Below are 20700 nucleotides of genomic sequence, written 5' to 3' on the forward strand. Positions count from 1 at the left end.
ATTTCATCAAGTTCCAAACACTCCTGTTCATAAATCGCAAGTTTATTTAACCGTATTAAAACAAAGTTATAGGCCTAAAAGAAAAATGTATTTTAGCGTGATTTTCCGATTTATTTTCTAGTGCAAAGTGAACCCTTCTACATCTACATCTACATCTAAGTGGATACTGGACAGGACCAGCTGGTATCTTCGTCCAGATTTCCAAGGACATGTCAACATCTCCTCGCACATCACAACTAAGAGTGCAAAATTTAACAACAAAAAGAAGTGCGCATACATGTATATACAGTGACTGGAACAACTTGGGGACTAGTTGCTTGAGACGATGGAACGTCCAGCTGGCCTGCCCATGTACAGCTGTGCCTTGTGGTCGTTCATGTAGCTCCATAGATTGATGTTGAATGACTTAGCAGCAGTAGATTTAGTGATGATGATGGATGGTAGAAGATTCCATTGACTGATGGTCCGGGGGTAGAAACTGTTTTTGTAGATCTCTGTTCTGGCTGGGAAGTTGATGAATTGATGTGGTCGATGGCTTTTGGTTACTGGTCTGTTGGGATTGTGCATGGGGTTGACTGAGATGAATTTATCTGGGACTGTCAGTGGGGTTTTTGCTGTGTTGATCTTGTAGAGCATTGTGAGACGAGCTGCAGTCCTTCTATCTTGGAGTGATGGCCAATTCAACTCTTGAAGCATTTGAGTAACGCTAGCAGTACGCTGATAGTTCCCTGTAACAAACCGGGCTGCCTTTCTTTGGACTGCTTCGAGGGTTGAAATGTGCTTCTGATGATGGGGGTCCCAGGTTGTGTTTGAATATTCCAAGATTGGTCTGACTATGGAGAAGTATGCTTGTTTTTTTCTGGGCACTTTGACAGGTTTTGTTGCAGGAAGTTGAGGGATTTCTGAGCTTTACCGGTGATGTTGTTTACATGTAGGCCCCAATCCAAATTTGAGGTGAATTCCACACCAAGATAAGGGTGGTTTTCAACCTGGTGCAGATCAGTTCCTAACATGTTGTAGGTTGAGTTGATTCTGTTGCGTCGCTTGGTGATGCGGAGCAAGGAGCACTTGGCAGGATTAAACCTCATCTGCCAGTCGAGGGAGCATTTTGTCAAGGTGTTCAGGTCCTCCTGCAAGGCTGCAGCATCATTTTCAGACTGTATCTGTCGATAAATGAGGCAGTCGTCTGCAAATAATCTGATGGAGGATGAGTTGTTGTAAACAATATCATTGATGAACAATATAAAGAGGAGTGGTCCTAACACCGTACCTTGGGGGACCCCGGAAACGACAGCAGCAACAGAAGATCTCTCACCGTCCACAACTACAGCTTGAGTACGATTTGTCAGCCAGCTTCCAATCCAAAAATGGGTAGGACCATTGATGCCATACCATCCCAACTTATATAGAAGTCTCCCGTGGGCCACCACATCAAATGCTTTGGAGAAGTCTAGGATAAGGCAGTCGATCTGTTGTTTCTGATCAATGGCACCAGTTAGGTCGTCCAAGGTCGTTAGTAGTTGGGTTTCACAACTGTGAAATTTACGAAATCCATGTTGGAAGTCATTTAATATGTGATGGTGGTCTGATGTTACTAGCGATGATATGCTCCAGTACTTTACATGCAATACTGGTTAAGGAGACAGGTCTGTAATTTGACGGCTGGCTTCTATCACCCTTCTTGAAGACTGCTGTTACATTGGCCTGTTTCCAGTCATCTGGTATGTCACCTGTATGAAGTAACTGCCAAGGGCGGATCCAGGGGGGGCCAAAGGGGGCCATGGCCCCCCCCCCCCCCCAAAACAAAACCATTTTTTTTTTTTTATGTGACATCGCAATAAAGGCAGGCAATGAGTACACCACCATCTTTTCCTCAAAAAACATTGGTTAAAGTGGTCAGAAATTGCCTCAGATCGCACCACAGAGCATCTAGAATCACAAAAAATTTCGGGGCCCTTAAGCGGGCCCCGAACCCCACGCCGTAATTTTTTTGACCCACTTTTTTGGGGGACCAAAATTTTTTTTGGCCCCCCAAAAAATTGTGTTCTGGATCCGCCCTTGGTAACTGCTGGTATACAATCCGTAGGACAGGTGCTAAGATAGAAGCATGGTCTTTCAATATCTTAGTCGGTATTTGATCTGGACCGGTAGCTTTCCTAGGATTAAGCGAGGTAAGCAGCTTCTCAACTCCCGTAGTAGTGATTGTAATGTCAAGCATGACCGGAAAGGGGCTGGGACCCTTGGATGGCATGGTGTCAACATCTTCCTTCGTAAAGACTGAGCTGTATTGTTTGGACAATACTTCAGCTTTGTCTTTAGGTGAGGTCACAATTCGGTTTCCTGAAACCAAGGAAGAGATACCCATTCCATCCCTCTTCAGTGATTTGACATACTTCCACAGTCTCTTGGGAGCACTCTCCTCGTTCTCACACATGCCATTGATGTAGTTGGTGTGTGACTCATCGAGCTTCTGCTTGATTTGTGTCTGGAGTGCTGTGTACTTGGTCCAGTTCTTCTGTATCTTGAATTTCTTGTATGTTGCGTACTCCGTTTTCTACGTCTCGTTAGGCGTTTTATTTCTGGTGTCATCCATGGTAGATCCCATCCGCCTTTCAGACATTTAGTTGGCACATTCTTGTCCATGATGCTTGTTATCTGCAGCTTGAAATGGGTCCTATTTGAAGATGCAGTATGTGATTCCCATGTTGTACTAAAGTCAGTGGCAAAAGATGCAAGATCTTCTTTGAGCCCTTCGTTGTCTGCCTTGTTGTGCAAATAAACAGTTCTGGGTTTCTTCCTGTTTATTTGTATAGTTATGTTGCAGTCGGCAGTCACGGCCTCATGGTCACTCATACCGGGAACGACATTTACGTTTTGTAGGCTGTCAGGAGCGTTGGTAAGGATCAGGTCGAGCACATTTCCCTTCCTTGTAGCTTCAAGGACGAGTTGGTCTAGGTAGAAATTGCTGACAAGGTTGACCATACTCTCATTTACTGACTTGCCATACTGTGGTGATGGATGCACTGCCATGGTATTCCAATCAATTGATGGGAGATTAAAGTCACCCATAAGGATAACTTTGGGAACAGTCTTGCAATCAAACAGCATCTCAAGATCCCTTTGCAAATTTTGGATGTCACTAGGAACATTTCCGGGAGGCCTGTAGTACATGTAGCTACCAATGTAAACTGGTGGTGCCCTACTGGTTTTGACTTTGATCATGGTCAGTTCACAATCTGTCCCCACTGTCACTTCACTAGCGACAATGTCATCTTTATAGGCGATGAAGACCCCGCCTGTTCCCATCTCTACGCTGGACTTTAAATGTATCAGGGAACACTTCAGCATTTTTGATGGTGGCATCAAGATGAGATTCTGTGCCCATCACTATGTCTGGTTGTTCCAGATCAATCAAAGCAGACAGTTCTGTCTGTTTCCTCTTACTCTTCAAACCATTACAGTTCACTGTCATCAATTTAAGTTTGCGTCTTGGCTGTTTACGTGTACATGTAGCATGAGATCTATTTTTGTTTCCGTTGTTAGATACAGCGGGCGGACAGTGAAAAGTTTTTGGAGCATCATCATTATCTGGCAGACTATCACAGTCAGAGTCAGAGATAATGCTAAATGAGTTATCTGATGAATGCACTAACAGATCTTCAAAGAAGCTGCTACTGAACTTCGGCATTGCACATTGTGGACAAATCCAAGTAAATCCTTGCTCTTTACCCAGGAACTCACTATACTGCTTACCAGAAATACCGCCACTGTACACAGTCAACACACTCTAGGCCTCTGTAACTCATCCAACAGGTCCCAACTTAAGTGCGTCACAGTTGCATTGTAGAAAACTTGTAGAAAATTCCATCAACAAATATATGAAGCACAGACAAAACAAAAAGACAAAACTCCAGTAAAATCCAAAACCATGAAACTTTTGCAGTGAATAAGCAATCATAGCTTGCTGACGTTTAGAATTCTCAATCTCATGTTTGTCAGTACACGCCAGCTAGCTGCAGCGGGAGTCCGCCATCTTGGATCGAACTCACCCAAGTGCGTCACAGTCACATTGTAGAAAATTCCAGTGGCAGAAAATACGAAGTACAGGGATCAAAACTCCAGGAAAATCCAACCAGTTAAGACCTTGTAGTGAGAATAAGCGATTGTAACTTGCTGAAACTTCATTTTTATGAAAGAAACGTTAAAAATATCCAAAACTTAGGAGCGATGTGCGGAGACATGTTGACGTGTCCAGAATATTTTCATGGTAGTGGTACCCTCTGAAAATGCCCCGAAAAGTAAGAAAATAATTTTATGACCAACATCTGGCTGGGTATAAAAGTAGAGATAATATTTATTTATCAGAATTTATCAAGTTTATACAGAAATTCTTAAATGTTACTTGGGAATTTTCCGAGATTTATTCAAGTGCGCCACGTTAAAGGAACACTCCGCCAATTTGTGCCCAATTTCCGGACGCCACCGTTTTTGAATTTCGGATTAAATTCTATGTAAAACTGAAATTGTTCACAGAGGTTAAACAGCAAGCCTTAATAAGGTAAAAGTACCAATATTTTACTGCATGAATTTGAGGTTTGGCAACAACTTCACGATAGCCCGACTGCATCTGGCCGTACATTACAAGCTTTGTTGCGATAGTGTTGCGATAGTACTGTACGCACGACCAGATGCAGTCGGTCTACTTTACGAGGTCGAGGAAAGTCGGGTAATTAAGCTTCGACATGTTCGAAGTGCGCCACGTTAATTAGGGAACATGACTTGGGCCTACACGATCGCCTATAATTCATTTATTTATTACATAATTTAGTTCTTCGGCTTATTTAGGCTTATTTATAATGCATTATTTACATAATCATGGGCCTAACTACCTACAGCATAAATGAGCTGGTAGAACATACGTACATTGTCATTTCTGTCGATCGCCGGACCGTGGGCAGTGAAACAGCGCCCTCTTTTTGCTTGCAACAGGCAGGGCGCAGTGTGGTGAATTATTTTTTTCCAAACAATATCCGCATTGCAAACAGGACGCTCCATAGCCACAGCGGTGTAGATCTGATCGACCGTGGCAACATTCATGACTCGCATTCGTACGTGTGTACTGCTACTAGGTGAGGAGTGTTTTGCATAAGTTTTCTCCTTTTGTTTTGGTTTTAATTTATTGAGTCTTGACAGTCACAGTTCACTGACACTGGGCACGTGGTGTGATTAATGTAGGCCTATTGGAGACTAGCAATGGATGAAGGCCTACTTCCGGGTTACCGTCCTCCTAGCCCCACACTATATGGCCGCGATATTGCCACACGCCAGGTTCTCCAGTACTACTGAGGAGTTTATTCCAAACACTGGCGCACCCTTTAAAAAAAAAAATTTACATACCACCTGACCACTGTTTATCATATGGTTGTATTCTAGCTGGAGTTACCCAGCCCTAAATTTTAGCCTGGAAGCTGGAGCAAGTTGTTCACCAAAACCAGCAGCATTATTGGCAGGTCCAAAAAAAAATTTCGAAAATGTGCAAATTTGTCCCAGTTACACACTAACTTCAACTGGAATTCATCCAAACCTTGCCTGGAATAACCACTACACAGGTCCTTGAAGTAAAACATGATCCATGATGAAAATTCAGCCTACAACTGCAGTGAAAGGCATAACCGACAACTTTAATGACCCATAACCCATGATGATGACCACAGTTTGTTTGTGCACAAACCAAGCACTACAAGCACAACACAGCGAATCACCAGTCACACTTGCCAACTGCACGGCGCTGCACTAACTATGAGGCTTCGCTCGCATCACGGCAGAGGTAGAACGGCAGCTGAAGTTGGCCGACAAACATGGCTTCAGCGCCATGCCACGCCGTGTGGTGCAGTTGGCAAGTGTGACTGGTGGTTTGCTGTGTTGTGCATGGTAATCGACATCGCTTTGACCGGCCTTTGTTTGTGCACAAACAAACTGCGGTCATCATCATGATCGCATGGTTGTCGGTTATGCCTCCTTTTTTTCACTGCAATTGTAGGCTGAATCTTCATCGAGGATCGTTTTTTACTTCAAGAACCTGTGTAGTGGTTATTCCAGGCAAGGTTTGGGTGAATTCCAGTTGAAGTTAGTGTGTAACTGGGACAAAATTGCACATTTTCCAATTTTTTGTGTGGACCTGCCAATGCTGCTGGTTTTGGTGAACAACTTCCTCCAGCCCTAAATGACAACCCAATGATACAATATAGGGCTGGGTAACTCCGGCTACCGGTAGTTGTATTCTATGATTTCTCATCTTTTGCCCTCCGGGTAAATTAGGTAACATTTCTTCAAATTTTTCGAGAAATTTAGCATCTTTCTGGAGTCCATATCATTGCATACACGCCAGTGTTTGGACGAAACTCCTCAGGCGATTGGGAAACCAGACGTGTGGCCTAACGTACAGCGCAGCAATACTGAGGCCACACAAATGGGACTACCGTCCTCCTAGACCTGTGAACGTGGCGTTGTGTACAACACCTTGCTGTTGTGTCATTTCGACCTTGCGAAATCAATCCGCCATACATAATTTTGTATGCATGGTGAGTACTTACAATGTACCTAGAAATCTAAATTTGCCTTCCCGCGTGTTCAGGATGTGTCATTTCGACGAAATTTGCCGTCAATGAATTAAGACCCATGTACGAATGTCTAGAAATTAGATTTTAACGTTAACTAAACAAGTACCCAGGGTCATTTGCGTGCCAATTTATTGGAGCCCTCCGAGCTACCCGTCTGCTTCATGTGGTGCATATGATAGGCGGCGCCAGATTGGCCAATTACGAGACCATGCACGTGATGAACGTAGCGAAAAATTTGGAATCGCACTTATGATCCGGACATAAGGAATGCCCAGAGCGTCAGTGCGATACCAAATTATCCGCAGCACTTATCACGTGGTAAATCACCAGTCCGAAAATTTGGGACTCTCAATACTGTGTATGAGAGTCCCAAAACTTAAGGTATTGAAAACATGCAAAACAAGAGAATACACTGGCGCCTAAACAACCAGTCCAAATCATCGAATTCAAACAGGAAATAAACATGTTTTTATTCTGTTTGAAACACGTTTTGAAAACAATTCTTTTTTTAAAAAGCATGTTTTATTTGGTTGGATTTTGCCACCTCAAAAAACAGGGGAAAAATAAAACAGTTTAAAACCTGTTTTTTAAACCATAAAACATGTTTTATTCCTACTTCAAACTTTTTTTTTTTTTTAAACATTTCTTTAAAAAAAAAACAGTTGTTAATAGACAACTGTTTAAAAAAAATTAGTTGTTTTAAAAACTGTAAAGGCCAAATCAGGTTTAAATATGCATGTGCTCTTTATTTTTTGAACAATAACATGATTATAGCATTAGTGTGACATTGAAAATACAAGTAGCTCACATGATCAAATTCTTTTTGTTAATAAACATTTTCTGCATACAATATAGAAACATACAAAAATACAGAGTAGATACATGTATCCCTTAAAACTATACTGACCAACACGAGAATATCCCTAAAGTAAAGCAACAAGCAAAAGTTTTTCTGGCTGTGTGTTTTTGCTTGACAGGTTATACATGTATGTACATGTCCTCTTACATTCAGAAACACATGGATATATTCCTAAAAACAAGTGGCTTGTTACAGCAGTGACAGTCGGATTGTCCGAAGCTTTGATAATCTAAAGGTTTGTCTGAAGGGTCATTAGTCCGAAGCTTCATCCAAAATTTTTAAATGCATTTAATATTGCTGGGAGCCATGGTCAACTACATGTAGCTGTCGATCAATGCCGTAACAATATAGCAGTTTAAATAAAATCATATGTGTTAGGCCTATACCAGGCTGCCGTAATGATAGCCACGACATTCTAAAATTGCAGAAAAACAAAACAAAATCTACCCAATTTATGACAGCTATAGCTATAATCCAAATGGTACTTGTATAATACGGAAACTTACCATGCAAATATAATTGATGATAATTGCACTCATTCTCTATGCATATCTGCATCAATTCATGCATTTACACGCACCATGAGTTGCAGATCACATCAAATATTCAAAGTACTGGCTAGTATTTAACCAGACAGATACATGAACCAATGTAATAGTTGTCTATAATAACAACCCAGCTACTGACAACTATTTGTGTGCAAAAGACAAAGAGTGCAATCACAAATTTGATACAATTATTCCTACGTACATGTCTGCCTGTCCTAAGCCCACTGCAGTACTGATTCAAATTGTAACTGAAATGAAATTTTCCATACACCCAGTACATGCATGAGGTCACCAAGGGTCAAAGGGAGTATAGTGCAGTCTGGGTAGCATATGCCTCTCCAGAAAACATAACAAAAACAACCAGGAAACAAGGAAAAAACAGTCATACACATTGATGTATCAATTAGTCAGCCCAATACTTTTCAAAAAAATTCTAAGTCCCAAAAAAACAGTACTAAAACAGACATTGAGCTTTCATTATTGTTCTGAGTTCCACCAAAACAGCCAAAGAACAGTTCAACATTTTTAAAAAATCCTTAAATCGTGTTTTTATCCTGTTTTGTTTTGTGAGGCACAACAAAACAGAATAAAAACAAAATGTCATCAAATAAAACAGCCAGGAAACAGTTGGTGGAATGTAGTCCTTTTTCAGGAAACGGGGAAAAAGTATTTTATTTCTGTTTTCTTACTAGAAACAGGCACAAAAAAACATGTTTTAAACAGAAACAAAACAGGAATTCTTCAACAAAATTCGTTGAGGCACAGCTTCAGTACTGCATCAATCAACCATGCAAAAAGAGTTTAAGAAACATGTGGCATGAAGCGGAAACTAGTCTCAGTTTACTACACATTTCTCCATAGTCTATCCACCAGACTATTGACACTGAATGAAGAGGTCAGTCTTTTCAAATAGTTGGACCATGGTTGGACTTGTACCAGTCTAGTATTTAGCCCCATTTTGAAATCACTTGACTTCCCTCTCATGTGCAAAATATTGAAGAAAAGTCTCCTTTATAAATTGAATTGAATCTGCAAACTTGGTTGGTGAAATACTGAGGACATTTTCTTTGCCTCAGTGAAATTTTTTTGGAGAAATTTGCTGGCTAAACTGAGTAAAGTGGGCCTGATTTAGTTATGTATGCATGTTTCAGAGCACTCCAGAGTTCTGTCTGGTAAATCATAGGTTGCAGGACGTCGAGATCTTGCCAGATTTTACCTCGAATTTCATTTAAATGCCAGATTTTGCGTAAAAACAGATTTTAACATGTTCAAGAAAGCTTGATATGTGAGTACTTATCACACGGTAAAGAAATGTTCAGTTTTTGTCACGGAAGGACGATATCACTTGGTTTGAAATGGTACAAGAGCGTGGCGTAGTTTACAAGCCACGTTCACGGGTCTACCGTCCTCCTAGCCATGTTAGCATGCCTAGCCTGGCGATCGTGTAGTGTAGGGCCCCTCTTTAATTTTGATCAAACATGTCAAATAGAGTCAAGAGTGTTATTTATCATTCAACAATTACTTTTTGGGAAAAAAATTTTGCAACCTGATGACACATTGGAAAGAATTCCATAGGCCTGTAGGTACACCACTTGACAACCTGTGTACGAGACTGGTCTGAAAAATTCTAAGTGTTTTCCGACTAAATGCTTCAATATTTTCCCTGCTAAATTTCACTTCAAAGGACATGTTATCCCTCTCTGATGGTTGATGAGTCATTGCCTGGAAAAACTAGGACGATCGTGTAGTGTAGGGCCCCTGTTTTGTTTCAATCAAAGTAAGGATGTGACGTTTACACACGTGTAAACGGAAAAAAAATCAAATCCGTTTAGAAATTTTCCCAAACGTTTAAACGGAACTCAAATTTCAAAAATGGGACCTCGTATTTTGCGCAATCTACCCTCCAGTTTTATTTACAAAGAATCTACGATGTTTATTCTATTTCATTTATAAAGAATTAGAAACGCATTTTATAGTTGATCACGTTCCAAGAAGTTTTATTAATACATTGTTCCATTATCAGCAACTGTTTTGTGTCAAATTGATACACTGTGTTTGATGTTTTCAATACGCCGCTGGGCCGAGATCGATGCCGGGATCTCCTAAGGTTATTCTGATTAATTACCGAATTTTAAAACAATTCTGAGTCTGTCTTTTTTCTGTATTTTCCTCTGAATGTGCTTGTATTTGCTGAAATCATCACTTGGTGTGTGCAGCAATCAAACCAACGGCTAGCACTTTCATAATGATTTTAAAACCGGCGAGGAAAAAAAGTTTACCCTGCTCCCCCATAAGCTACTCAAGTGAAGGCGTTATTTAAAACGATGTATTTTGATGCATTGGGATTATTTTTTTTCCCAAGTGTTGTAAAGTCCGCCGCTCCCTTAAAAAAAAGTTACTGCCGCTTCTGTAACAAGGAAATCGATGATGATGACCCAGAATGTGTTTGGTGTTGGCGGGGGTAAAATAAAACAATTTTTTGGATCTTAGGGCGGGAGCTGAGGGGCGGTGGCATATTACGGGATCTATTATAGGAAGGAAATTGCGTTTTTTTTTAAGAGCGATATCAACGTAGATTATTTGCTCGTTTTACGCAAAGTGCACCCCTCCCCCTTGAAAATATATTGTGATAAGTAAAAAAAAATCTACCTCTGTAGGAACATTATTAAATGTTGCTATCATTGGCAGAAAAACCTTCCTGGATATAAAAATTACATCGAAAAATAAAATTGTTGGATATTTATTGTTGGATTTTTTTTTACATTTAAATTAGGTTGCCAAAGGATGTATGTAGAACGTAAAATACAGACCCATTGGTAAGGGCACTTTTTAAAAATTCTTGTCGGTTAACATTTTCCCCAACGGCAAGTAATGGTAACGCAGTCGTCAAAAAAGGCCCCTGTCAAGTTGGTTTAGAATAAAATCTGGACTAGCAATACTGGCCTTACTGTTCTTCAGTCCAGTTTTAAAAATGACGTGCATTCAATTAATTATTTGGAATATCAACCCCCCCCCCCCCCCGAATAAAAACCAACAACAAAAAAAGGAAAATACATTTATTTATCATTTATTCATGTACATGTACACGATACAGGCCTTTACAGGGGTGAAATTCCATGTTTATTTCAGTTTTCCTCACTTTTCGTACAAACTTTTCCCTGGGCCTTTGAAAAAAAAATGCCCAAATAAAATCCAGCTCCGAAAAAGCCCTTACAGAGAATGATTGACAGCAGCATTGTTCAAATTGATACAATGCCGCTCTCGTTGTTACAAAGTATATGCGGTTGGGTTCAGCTGTAGGCTATCGAACTTTAAATCCTTTGATGACTTGCCGCCAGTAATTGGAAGATTCTTAGATGATAAACAGCGATGATAGTATCTCAGCCAATGAAATGAGCCGGTTCCCGGCAAATAAATACGCCATTGGTTGCTTTCATCACGGGTCCGTCTGCTTTCATGAATATGACATTCCTTCCACCAAGCGCAACTTCAGGTTGCCTAGAAATAATGTTGCTAGGAGGCTCCCCTGTGATGCCTGGGCTGGGACTGTCGGTTGCATAGCAAGAAATTATATGTGACTATTTTTCTGGCAGCCTGCAGATAACTAGCAGCTCAAGAATGCTGCCGCTATCGGGAAATTTGTGCAGTCAAAGTTTTTCATATTTTGGAATTTGGATGCAGTTTGCATTCCGTTAAATAAAAGGTGTGGGGTTTTTTTTTAAAAGAAAATTGGGGCTTAAAAATACAAATAAACGATCTTCCTCAGGCCTTGACATTTCTTGAGTGTACATTTGATTCGACAACACTTGCAGAATGCAGAAGATTCTTTTCTTCTTAATTTATTTAGCCTGCAGACTTCAAAAGAACATGGGACAAAATGGTGGTTAAAGTGTATACAAGTGTATATAAATGTGACTGCAGTTATGGCACATTATACTGGGACACAGGCGGCAGTCTTTTTGAAGTGTTGACTAAACGTTTAAACGTTTAAACGCTACGGGAAAATTTTGCTAAACGTTTATCAAATTAAATGCAGATTCACATCCTTAAATCAAATTAGAGTCTTGATATAATGGCACCTTTTTGGTAATTTTTAAACAGTTTCGTGAGGTAGATATTATGATTTTCCTACAGAAATTAATGAAATTAATAAAAACAAATGTAAAACACCCCCCCCCCCCCCCACCCAATATTTTTTTACTGGCAATAATGTTCGCCTTCAAATGCACAAAATACGGACAGAGCCAGCTTGGTTCTGGGAGCATACATGTACTGGTATGTATACCATTTCGTGATATACTGTTAGTAATTGTCGGATTGAACAGCCCCCCCCCCCCCCATTGAAAGTATGGTACGAACAAAAACCCTGTCTACATTTCAGATCTTTTTGCCAATGAAACCCCCCCCCCCCCCCTGGGCGAAAATTCCTGGATCCGCCCCTGGGGGGGGGGGGGTTTAACCGCTAGTGAAGAAAAGGCAGATAATAGCAATATTCATTATATAATATATGTCGGACGGAATCTTACTGGTCTGTGTAGGCTTTGCTTTGATGGTACTGAAATGATCAAAGAACAATATCAACTTGGTAAAAGTTCTTTATACCCTACTTTATGTTTATTAATTAACAATTATTAATATCAGTTCCCTGAGGCACAACTATCTAGGAATGTAAAGTCCATTTCCGTCCGACATATACTGTACCATTCTGTCCGACATGCATGTCGGACGGAAAGCACTTTTATTCACTTTATCTCGAAGGGTGACAAGGTGAAACATAAAACTTTTTGTTGGTGTTAATACTGAGTTTATTCATTGATACTTGACAATATTTGCCTTTTTATTAAAACAAGTAAATTAGAAAAAAAAAAACATTTTAACAACCTTAAGCATGTCGGACGGAAATCTTGACAACAAAAATCGTCATTTGAAATGAAATACCAAGATTTACAGCAGCAGCAATAATGATGAAATGGATAATGACTGAAGATAATCTAAGTTCTTGTTTTTGTGGAAAAGATAGAATTCAAGGCATTTGTACTTATTATGAGTGGGGTTTTCTTTAAATGCAAAAAAATTCCGTCCGACATGAATTGATTTCACTGGCCACACTATTAAATCAACTTTTGACTGAGATAAGTATGTAAATTTAATTTTTTTTATTCAAAATAGTAAAAGTAGGTTAATCTACTTTAAAAATAAGGATTTGTAAATCTTGTTTAGGGCTTTTTAATTTTTTACCTTTATGATGACCACTTTTGAAACATGTCCAGCATCACTCCTGCTACTAGCCTACCAATTAGTGGCTGTTAGTGATGTGCACAAGGTTGATTTGCATGGAAAAACTCACTCTTTCACCACCACAATCACCTCAAATGCCACTGCTATTCCAGCAATTGTTGCCTATAGCAAGCATACCGGTACAGGCGATCAACTAGAACCTTCCAATTATGATGCTACTTGTTCTGGTTGTATCTCATACAACCTACCCCTCATTGGATATATGCAAACAATGCAGACAAAAGCTCAGTCACTAGCGGTAGTGTTTCATTGTTTGCAGCTCCAACCAGTGGAACCAGTTTTCTGAGCTGTATCATTAAATTCATACTTTTGCAAATCACAAAATGGCTCCATGCTGTTTATATTGTGTGCACCCTGCAATGTGCATATCCAATTAAATCTGTCTAGATACCCTTGTCTACTAGCACTGGTATAACTGTTCCATTGCTGGTAAACCAATGCAATGACAGCCGACCACTATTTATAAACAACCAAATAAACAGCGTGTACCTTGGCACGCATACAGGTAAACATTTACATACCCTACAAAATAAAGTAACAACTAGATCGAGCTATGTCTGTTCGATGAACAGAACGTAGGGCTTTTCCGTATTTTTTTTGGGGGGGGGGTTGTTGTTTTATCCATATGCAATTAGATACCGTAGTTAGAGGACTAAATTCTTCACATACATGTATAGGACTTCAAAATTAACACCTTTTAACATGACGTCACATGTCCCGCAATGACGTCATCGTAACAACACCATAAATCCCATGAAAGAAAGTGTAACATTTTGTTAGCGGAATAAAATCTTAAAAAATTAAAAAGTCATAAAAATATCAACCGATAATGTCATGACGACGTCATTTCAAATTTTGCATATACTTGTGACATTATCTACCTATCCACAAAGTTTCATGAGGATGGGAACTTCTGTTATATGTGTTTTGGAAATTTGCCTTTTTGATAACGTCATCGTGACGTCACAAATTTTAAAAGAATGTGTATATATATACCTATTACCGAACAAACAAAATACACAAGGAATTTGAATTGTTCATGTTGCGTTCGTGAGATACGACTTAAAGGTATTTAAATTCAAAAATTCATATCAAATCGCACGATTACGTCGTCATGACGTCACCTCATTTTTTATCTATAACACATCGCAGTCTACCGACACACCGAGTTTCAACCCAATCGGACTTACTGTTCTGTAGATATAGGACTTCAAAATATGCACGTTTGTGATGACGCCACGTGTCCCATGATGACGTCATCATAACAATACCTGTCAGTCCACATATTTTTTATTGTAGTCTTGATGTGCACCAAGTTTGACGTTAATCCAATGAAACAAAGTGTAAAATTTTGTAAATGCAATAAAATTTTAAATATTTAAAAAATCATAAAAAATCAACCGATGACGTCATGGTGACGTCATTTCAGATTTTGCATACTTGTGATACCATCTACCTATCCACCAAGTTTCATGACGATTGGGCCTTTCCTTATATGTGTTTTCAAAAATGGCATTTTTGATGACGTCATCGTGACGTCACACTTTTGTTCTAAATTTTTGGCAAACACGTATTACTAACAAACATAATACAACAAGAATTTTCAATTTTGCATGTTGCGTTCGTGAGATATGGCTTAAAGCTCCAAAAATTCAAAAAATTATATTAAATCGCATGATGACATCATCGTGACGTCACCTCAATTTTTACCTATAACACATCCCGGTTTACCAACATACCGAGTTTCAACCCAATCGGACTTGCTGTTCTGTAGATATAGGCCTAGGCCTTCCAAATATGCACGTTTGTGATGACGTCACGTGACCAATGATGACGTAATCATGACGTCACTCTTCGAGACACAACTTCACTATAGGGTCTTTACCTGAGATAAGTTTCATTGGAAAAGGACTTTGTTTTAGGTCAAAAGTGGCGGGTACCAAAAACGTGTACAAAGTCAATGGGATTTGGGGTGGACCCAAAAAGATCAAAAAGAAGAAGAAAAAAAAATCAGAACAAAAACAAAGGCTTTTCCGCTGTTCAGCGGAAAAGCCAAAAATGTGTCATGAATGCATATCTTATGACCTGCCCATCCTTGAACCAAATCAGAACGGTTCAGCCTATAGTACCCATACCATCAACAGTGTTCCGTTGTTCACGTCTCATCAATGGTACAACCATCTTTGTGAGAGTTATTGCCCTGATATTCTCTCAAGCCACAAAATTGACTCATACTGTTAAAACTAGCCTTGATCAATTGGCCAAGTGGAGCCTTAATCTTCTTGTGAGTAAACAACAAAGATCAGCTCACACAAGTAAGGTTTTGGCACTTCGCTTGGCGGACAAGTTGAAACAAACCCAGGTCCCCAAGTCTGGATTACCCATGCGGTATATGCCAAGTTGAAGTTGAAAACGATGCCCGAGCTATATTATGTGATAACTGCAACTTCTGGTGCCACCTTGAATGTGTCGGACTGTCAGATCACCACTACAATGACTTCATGAATGCATCTGGTAGCTACATGTATTCATGGGTGTGTTACCATTGGTTGTCCCAATTTTGATAGCTCACTTTTTGGTACGAGATCGATTGAGCTCTCAAATCCTTTCTCTTCATTAAGTGTAATGGAGAGGACATCACAAAATGAAGCTCTTCCCAGAACTTCCACACCAACTGATACCAATTCAGAACAAACCTTCAGAAAGTTTACCCTACAAAAAAACTAACTAAGTCGAGGCCATGTTAATCAATTGCAGTGGTCTGAAGGGCATGAAAAAAAAACAGGCAGCATTTCGTGCTTCAGTTGAGCAACCTAACCCAGATTTGATATTTGGCTGTGAGTCCAAGATCAGCTCTGACATAGCCACATACTCAATATTTCCTGACAATTTTACTGTCTACCGCAAAGATAGAGACACACTTATTTCTGCTGACATTCCAGACTTGAACTCAAACTGTGAAGTCATCTGGGCCAGTTTGCAATTTACAAATTCCAAACCATTGTACATTGCCAGTTTTTATGGTTCTCAATCAAACAAATCTGAAATCCTAGATGAGCTAGCAAGCTCTCTTTCTTTGATATTCTCAAAGCAAAGATCAAAACTGCCAAAGATCATCATTGGCGGTGATTACAATTTTCCGGATATAAACTGGAACTCATGGAGTACCACAAATTCCAAGATAGCCAGTGTTCATAAAAGTTTTCTGAACTTCTTATTAGAAAACTCACTTTCTCAACTTGTTATGGAGGTCACTAGACCAGTTTCCAATAGCATATTGGACCTGATTGTCACTACCAAATTCACAACTTGTCAGTAACATAGAAGTTGTTCCGGGTATTTAAGATCATACCGGAAGTATTGTAACCTTTGACATAAACATGAGACCTAAACAACAAATAAAACCACCAAGGAAAATCTTAAATTTCGTAAAAGGGCAGTTCCACACCAAAGTGGACATGACACCAAAAAATTCAAATGCATGTGACTTAAACAAGTTTGATGTCAAATGAAAGCTAAAAGTCTATATTTTCAAGATTTGAAGTCGGAATCTATTTTTGATTCATTTTGGTACCAATAATAGGATTACGTAATAATCCTGTTTTAATCCTAAAATTTTTATTAATAGTGATATGAAAATACTCTACCAATACACACACAAAAATATGTACTAATGCCATCAGTTTCTGTCAATGAGAAAGTATTGGTCATGAAAAACTGACTGAAACTTTTATTTTTACGTTTTGCGTAATTTGTTTCGCTTCAGTGACTTCTAATATTTCAGCCTTCGAAAATGTCCCTCCGTTACCGAAAAAATACATATTTTTAATTTATTTTTAAAAATGTTTAATTTATTTTTAAAACTTGCAGTATGATGCAATGAAAGTTATTGTGCAAAGCAAGTTAAGGTAGGCCTTCAATATGACATTATAACTGACACTTCTGTACTTTTCGTTTTTTAATTACAATTAATTAAATTGTGTCCTTCCGTTACCAAATTGGTAACGGTAACAGAAGGACAAATGTTATTTTTATCAAATGTTACGACATTTGTGCTCATGTTTGAAAAATGAAAATCACTGCAACTACATACATGTATAATGAGCATTGAAGGGACATTTATGTGACCCACCTTTAGTCAGGTGGCTTAGATCTAATTTTCGTCAAGATCATGACCGACTGGTACAAAGCACCAAACTTGGCAAATAGATTCTTATAGACCTAGAGAAGATATTTAGAAGGGGTGACACCTGAAATTCTCTTTGGAAGGGTGCCTCATTTGCATAAATTGTTAATACCGGTACCTGCTTATAATATATTTATTCCCATATGGGGGTATATTTAAAAAGAAAAAAAAATTGAGAAGAGTGTATTTTGGGGATTCTACTTACATATCTTTACATAAATAACATTTCCAAAGCATTTAAGTGACTGAATAATTGCGAGGACAAAGTAACAATCCAGAATTGCTACTATTATGCCCTAAAGTTGCGCGCATTTTCCTTGACTCCAGATATCATCAATTAGTCTTGCCAAACATCAGCATTGATGTCAAACTTCAAATTCACCAAGTAGCTTACTGGTACAGTTACCCTATTAAAACCTCATGTGAACAATGATAACATTGTGATATTTAGCCCAGAAAACAAAAACTGGGGAAAAACGAGGTGTCCATAAATTGGGCTAACAAGTAGGTGAAGGGTTGCCTTACATGGGAGACTGGAACAAGTTCAAGGAAATTCCCAAAATTATTGTTGAGAAAACGTTTTGGCGTAGACAAAATTATTGTAAACAACAATAATATCTTATTTGGGGGGGTTTCGTCGAACTTGTTGAAGTCCCCACGTTACCCTTCCCGTAGTAGCCTAATTTACGGACACCACGTTTTCTCCTCTTTTTTGGTCTTTTGGGCTAAACATCAGAATGTTATCAATTTTCACACGATTTCCCACTTATTTATGTCAGGGTAACGTTTGGCGAAACTATAGTTGATGATATCTGAGGAAAAGGTAAATGCGCGCAACTTTAGAGTGAACAATAGCAATTTTGGTTCTTTACTATGTCCTCCTATTTATTCAGTCACTTATATGCTTTAAAAAATGTTATTGAAGTAAGAATATGCAAGTAGAATCACCAAAATACACTTTTCAAAAAAATAAAAAATAAAAATATACCCAAATATGGGAATAAAATATTACACGGCAGGGATTAACGATTTATGCAAATTAGGCACCCTTCCTAAAAGAATTTCAGGTGTCACCCCTTCTAAATATCTTTTCTTGGGCTATAAGAATCTATCTGCCAAGTTTGGTGCTTTGGACCAGTCGGTCACGATTCCGACCATATGCCACCTGACTACTTCACAAAGGTGGTATAAGCAGGGCAAGGTGTTCATTACAAAGGATGGCACAGGCATATGTATAACATGTACATGTACAATGTACATGTATGACAATGTACCGGTACTCATACATGTATGGAGTTGTTGCAGAATATCAAATCATTAAGTTGCTGCTATCACCATTCATGGACAATAGAGAAAGATACAATTTCTGTGAAGCCATTCCAGAAGCAAATTAAGTCAAAAATGAGATGGCAGAAAGTACCGGTACTATTGGGCATTCATACAATTTACATGTGTAAGACATGCGAGGTGCAGTTTTCGACAAATTAAGTTAACAACTTCAGTTTGGATGTTTATCAGTTAATTATTGTTAATACTCTAAACCATTAGGCTATAATTTGATTTCACACATTGAATTTAGAGTTCAATTAAAAGCAACACCTAAAACATTTTGTTAAAGCATAATGATTCGGAAGCCATCAATCTGCCGGTAGATGTTTTTAACTTAAATGTACATATAGGCTGGTCGCCCCCCCCCCCCCCCCCCCCCCCCCCCGCCCTTTAGGTACATGTAAACCACTGAACCTACCGGTAGTATTAAAAGTTGTTGGTGAACATGTAACCAATATACTCAAGTGTTCAAATACTGTGTATTTAAACTTTCAAGGATTGAGGTGATGGGTTTGACGTCTATTTCTGTTAGTCTTGTGTTCGTGAATTATGTGTTTTTGGTTGTTTTCGTTTTTCATTTATTATCATTAATTATCAGGCACCTATCTTTATCTCAATAGTTTCTTGGGTATAATTATTTATGCCAGGTCTGCATACTGTTGATTTTACATTCAGTTACACATTTCAGCAATTTGTTTCACTTATATAATTAGTGTGAATTAACATTTTGTTCATGCTATAATTGAGTAAACCTTTTGTCCTTCCGTTACCATCCTTTCGTTACCAAATTATAATCCACTCAAGACGTTGTTATTACATTACCAAAACATTTAAATTCAAATGCAAGGTGGTAAAGCTTCAGGGATTCCATTTCCTACCTTTAAAATAAAATTGCCCCATAAAATTCACAGATTTTACGCAAAACACATGTAAATTGGAAAACCCTTGTGCGTTTTACCGTCCTTCCGTTACCGACCTCATTAATATTTATAATTCATGAACGAGAAGTATTCATGCCCCCCAAAAGTGTGGAAATTGAAGGTAGAATCTTAACAATACAATTGTGACATTTGTTTGCTGTAACTAATAACAGTGTCAATGATACACACATTTGAAATTATATTTAATGAGTGAAAACGTCCTTCCGTTACTGTGGAATTGCCCAAAAGCAGATATTGAAAATCTAAAACAAAAGGTCAAGGAATTCACACAGGAGTTCCTTAACTCCAATCTATCTTCAAATTCTGTGGACACAAACTGGGGAAAGATAAGAAACCACCTGTATGACATCATAAACAACAATGTTCCTTGGAAAATGAGCCATGGTAAATGCCATCTCCCATGGATAACCCATGACATCAAACGCCTGATGCGGAAGAGCTCTAGACAAGCTCCACTGCAATGGGAGATAACAACAAAACAGCCAATCATGGAGTAGCTTCCGGCAGTACAGGAACAGGGTTGCATCATTTGTCCATAAATCCCACCAGAATTATGTCAACAATATTATAGGTAACAACCTCACTGAGAAACCCAAGTCATTTTGATCATATGTCAAATTAATGAGAATGGAAAACCTAGGGATTCCAACATTGAGGACTGCGTCTAAACTCTGCACAACAAATGTGGATAAGGCTGAAGCACTCAACACACACTTGAAATCCGTTTTCACACAAGAACCAGACTTTAACATTCAAAACAAAGGGCAATCACCATATCCATCCATACCAAAGCTCACCATAGGCGTCGAAGAAGTGGAGAAATATCTAGCACATCGCAAACTGTACCAATCCAGAAGAAACAAGCTCTTGTAACCGGCATGTATAAAAAAGGTCCTAAATATGACCCGACGCACTATTG

General features: G+C 38.9%; 1 protein-coding gene across 2 annotated transcripts in view; it reads left to right on the forward strand.

Annotated features, from left to right (window-relative positions):
• The first annotated feature begins 4860 nt into the window (after positions 1-4860).
• LOC119741508 overlaps positions 4861-20700 on the forward strand; it is a 96006-nt gene continuing 80166 nt past the window's right edge. For both annotated transcript variants that reach the window (XM_038217292.1, XM_038217300.1), the window contains exon 1: positions 4861-5129. In XM_038217292.1, the coding sequence (XP_038073220.1) occupies positions 4876-5129 (254 nt within the window). In that variant the 5' untranslated portion in view covers positions 4861-4875. The remainder of the gene's footprint in view (positions 5130-20700) is intronic.

The sequence above is a fragment of the Patiria miniata genome, unplaced genomic scaffold, assembly GCF_015706575.1.
Source record: "Patiria miniata isolate m_02_andy unplaced genomic scaffold, ASM1570657v1 HiC_scaffold_11, whole genome shotgun sequence".
In the NCBI taxonomy this organism is placed as follows: domain Eukaryota; kingdom Metazoa; phylum Echinodermata; class Asteroidea; order Valvatida; family Asterinidae; genus Patiria; species Patiria miniata.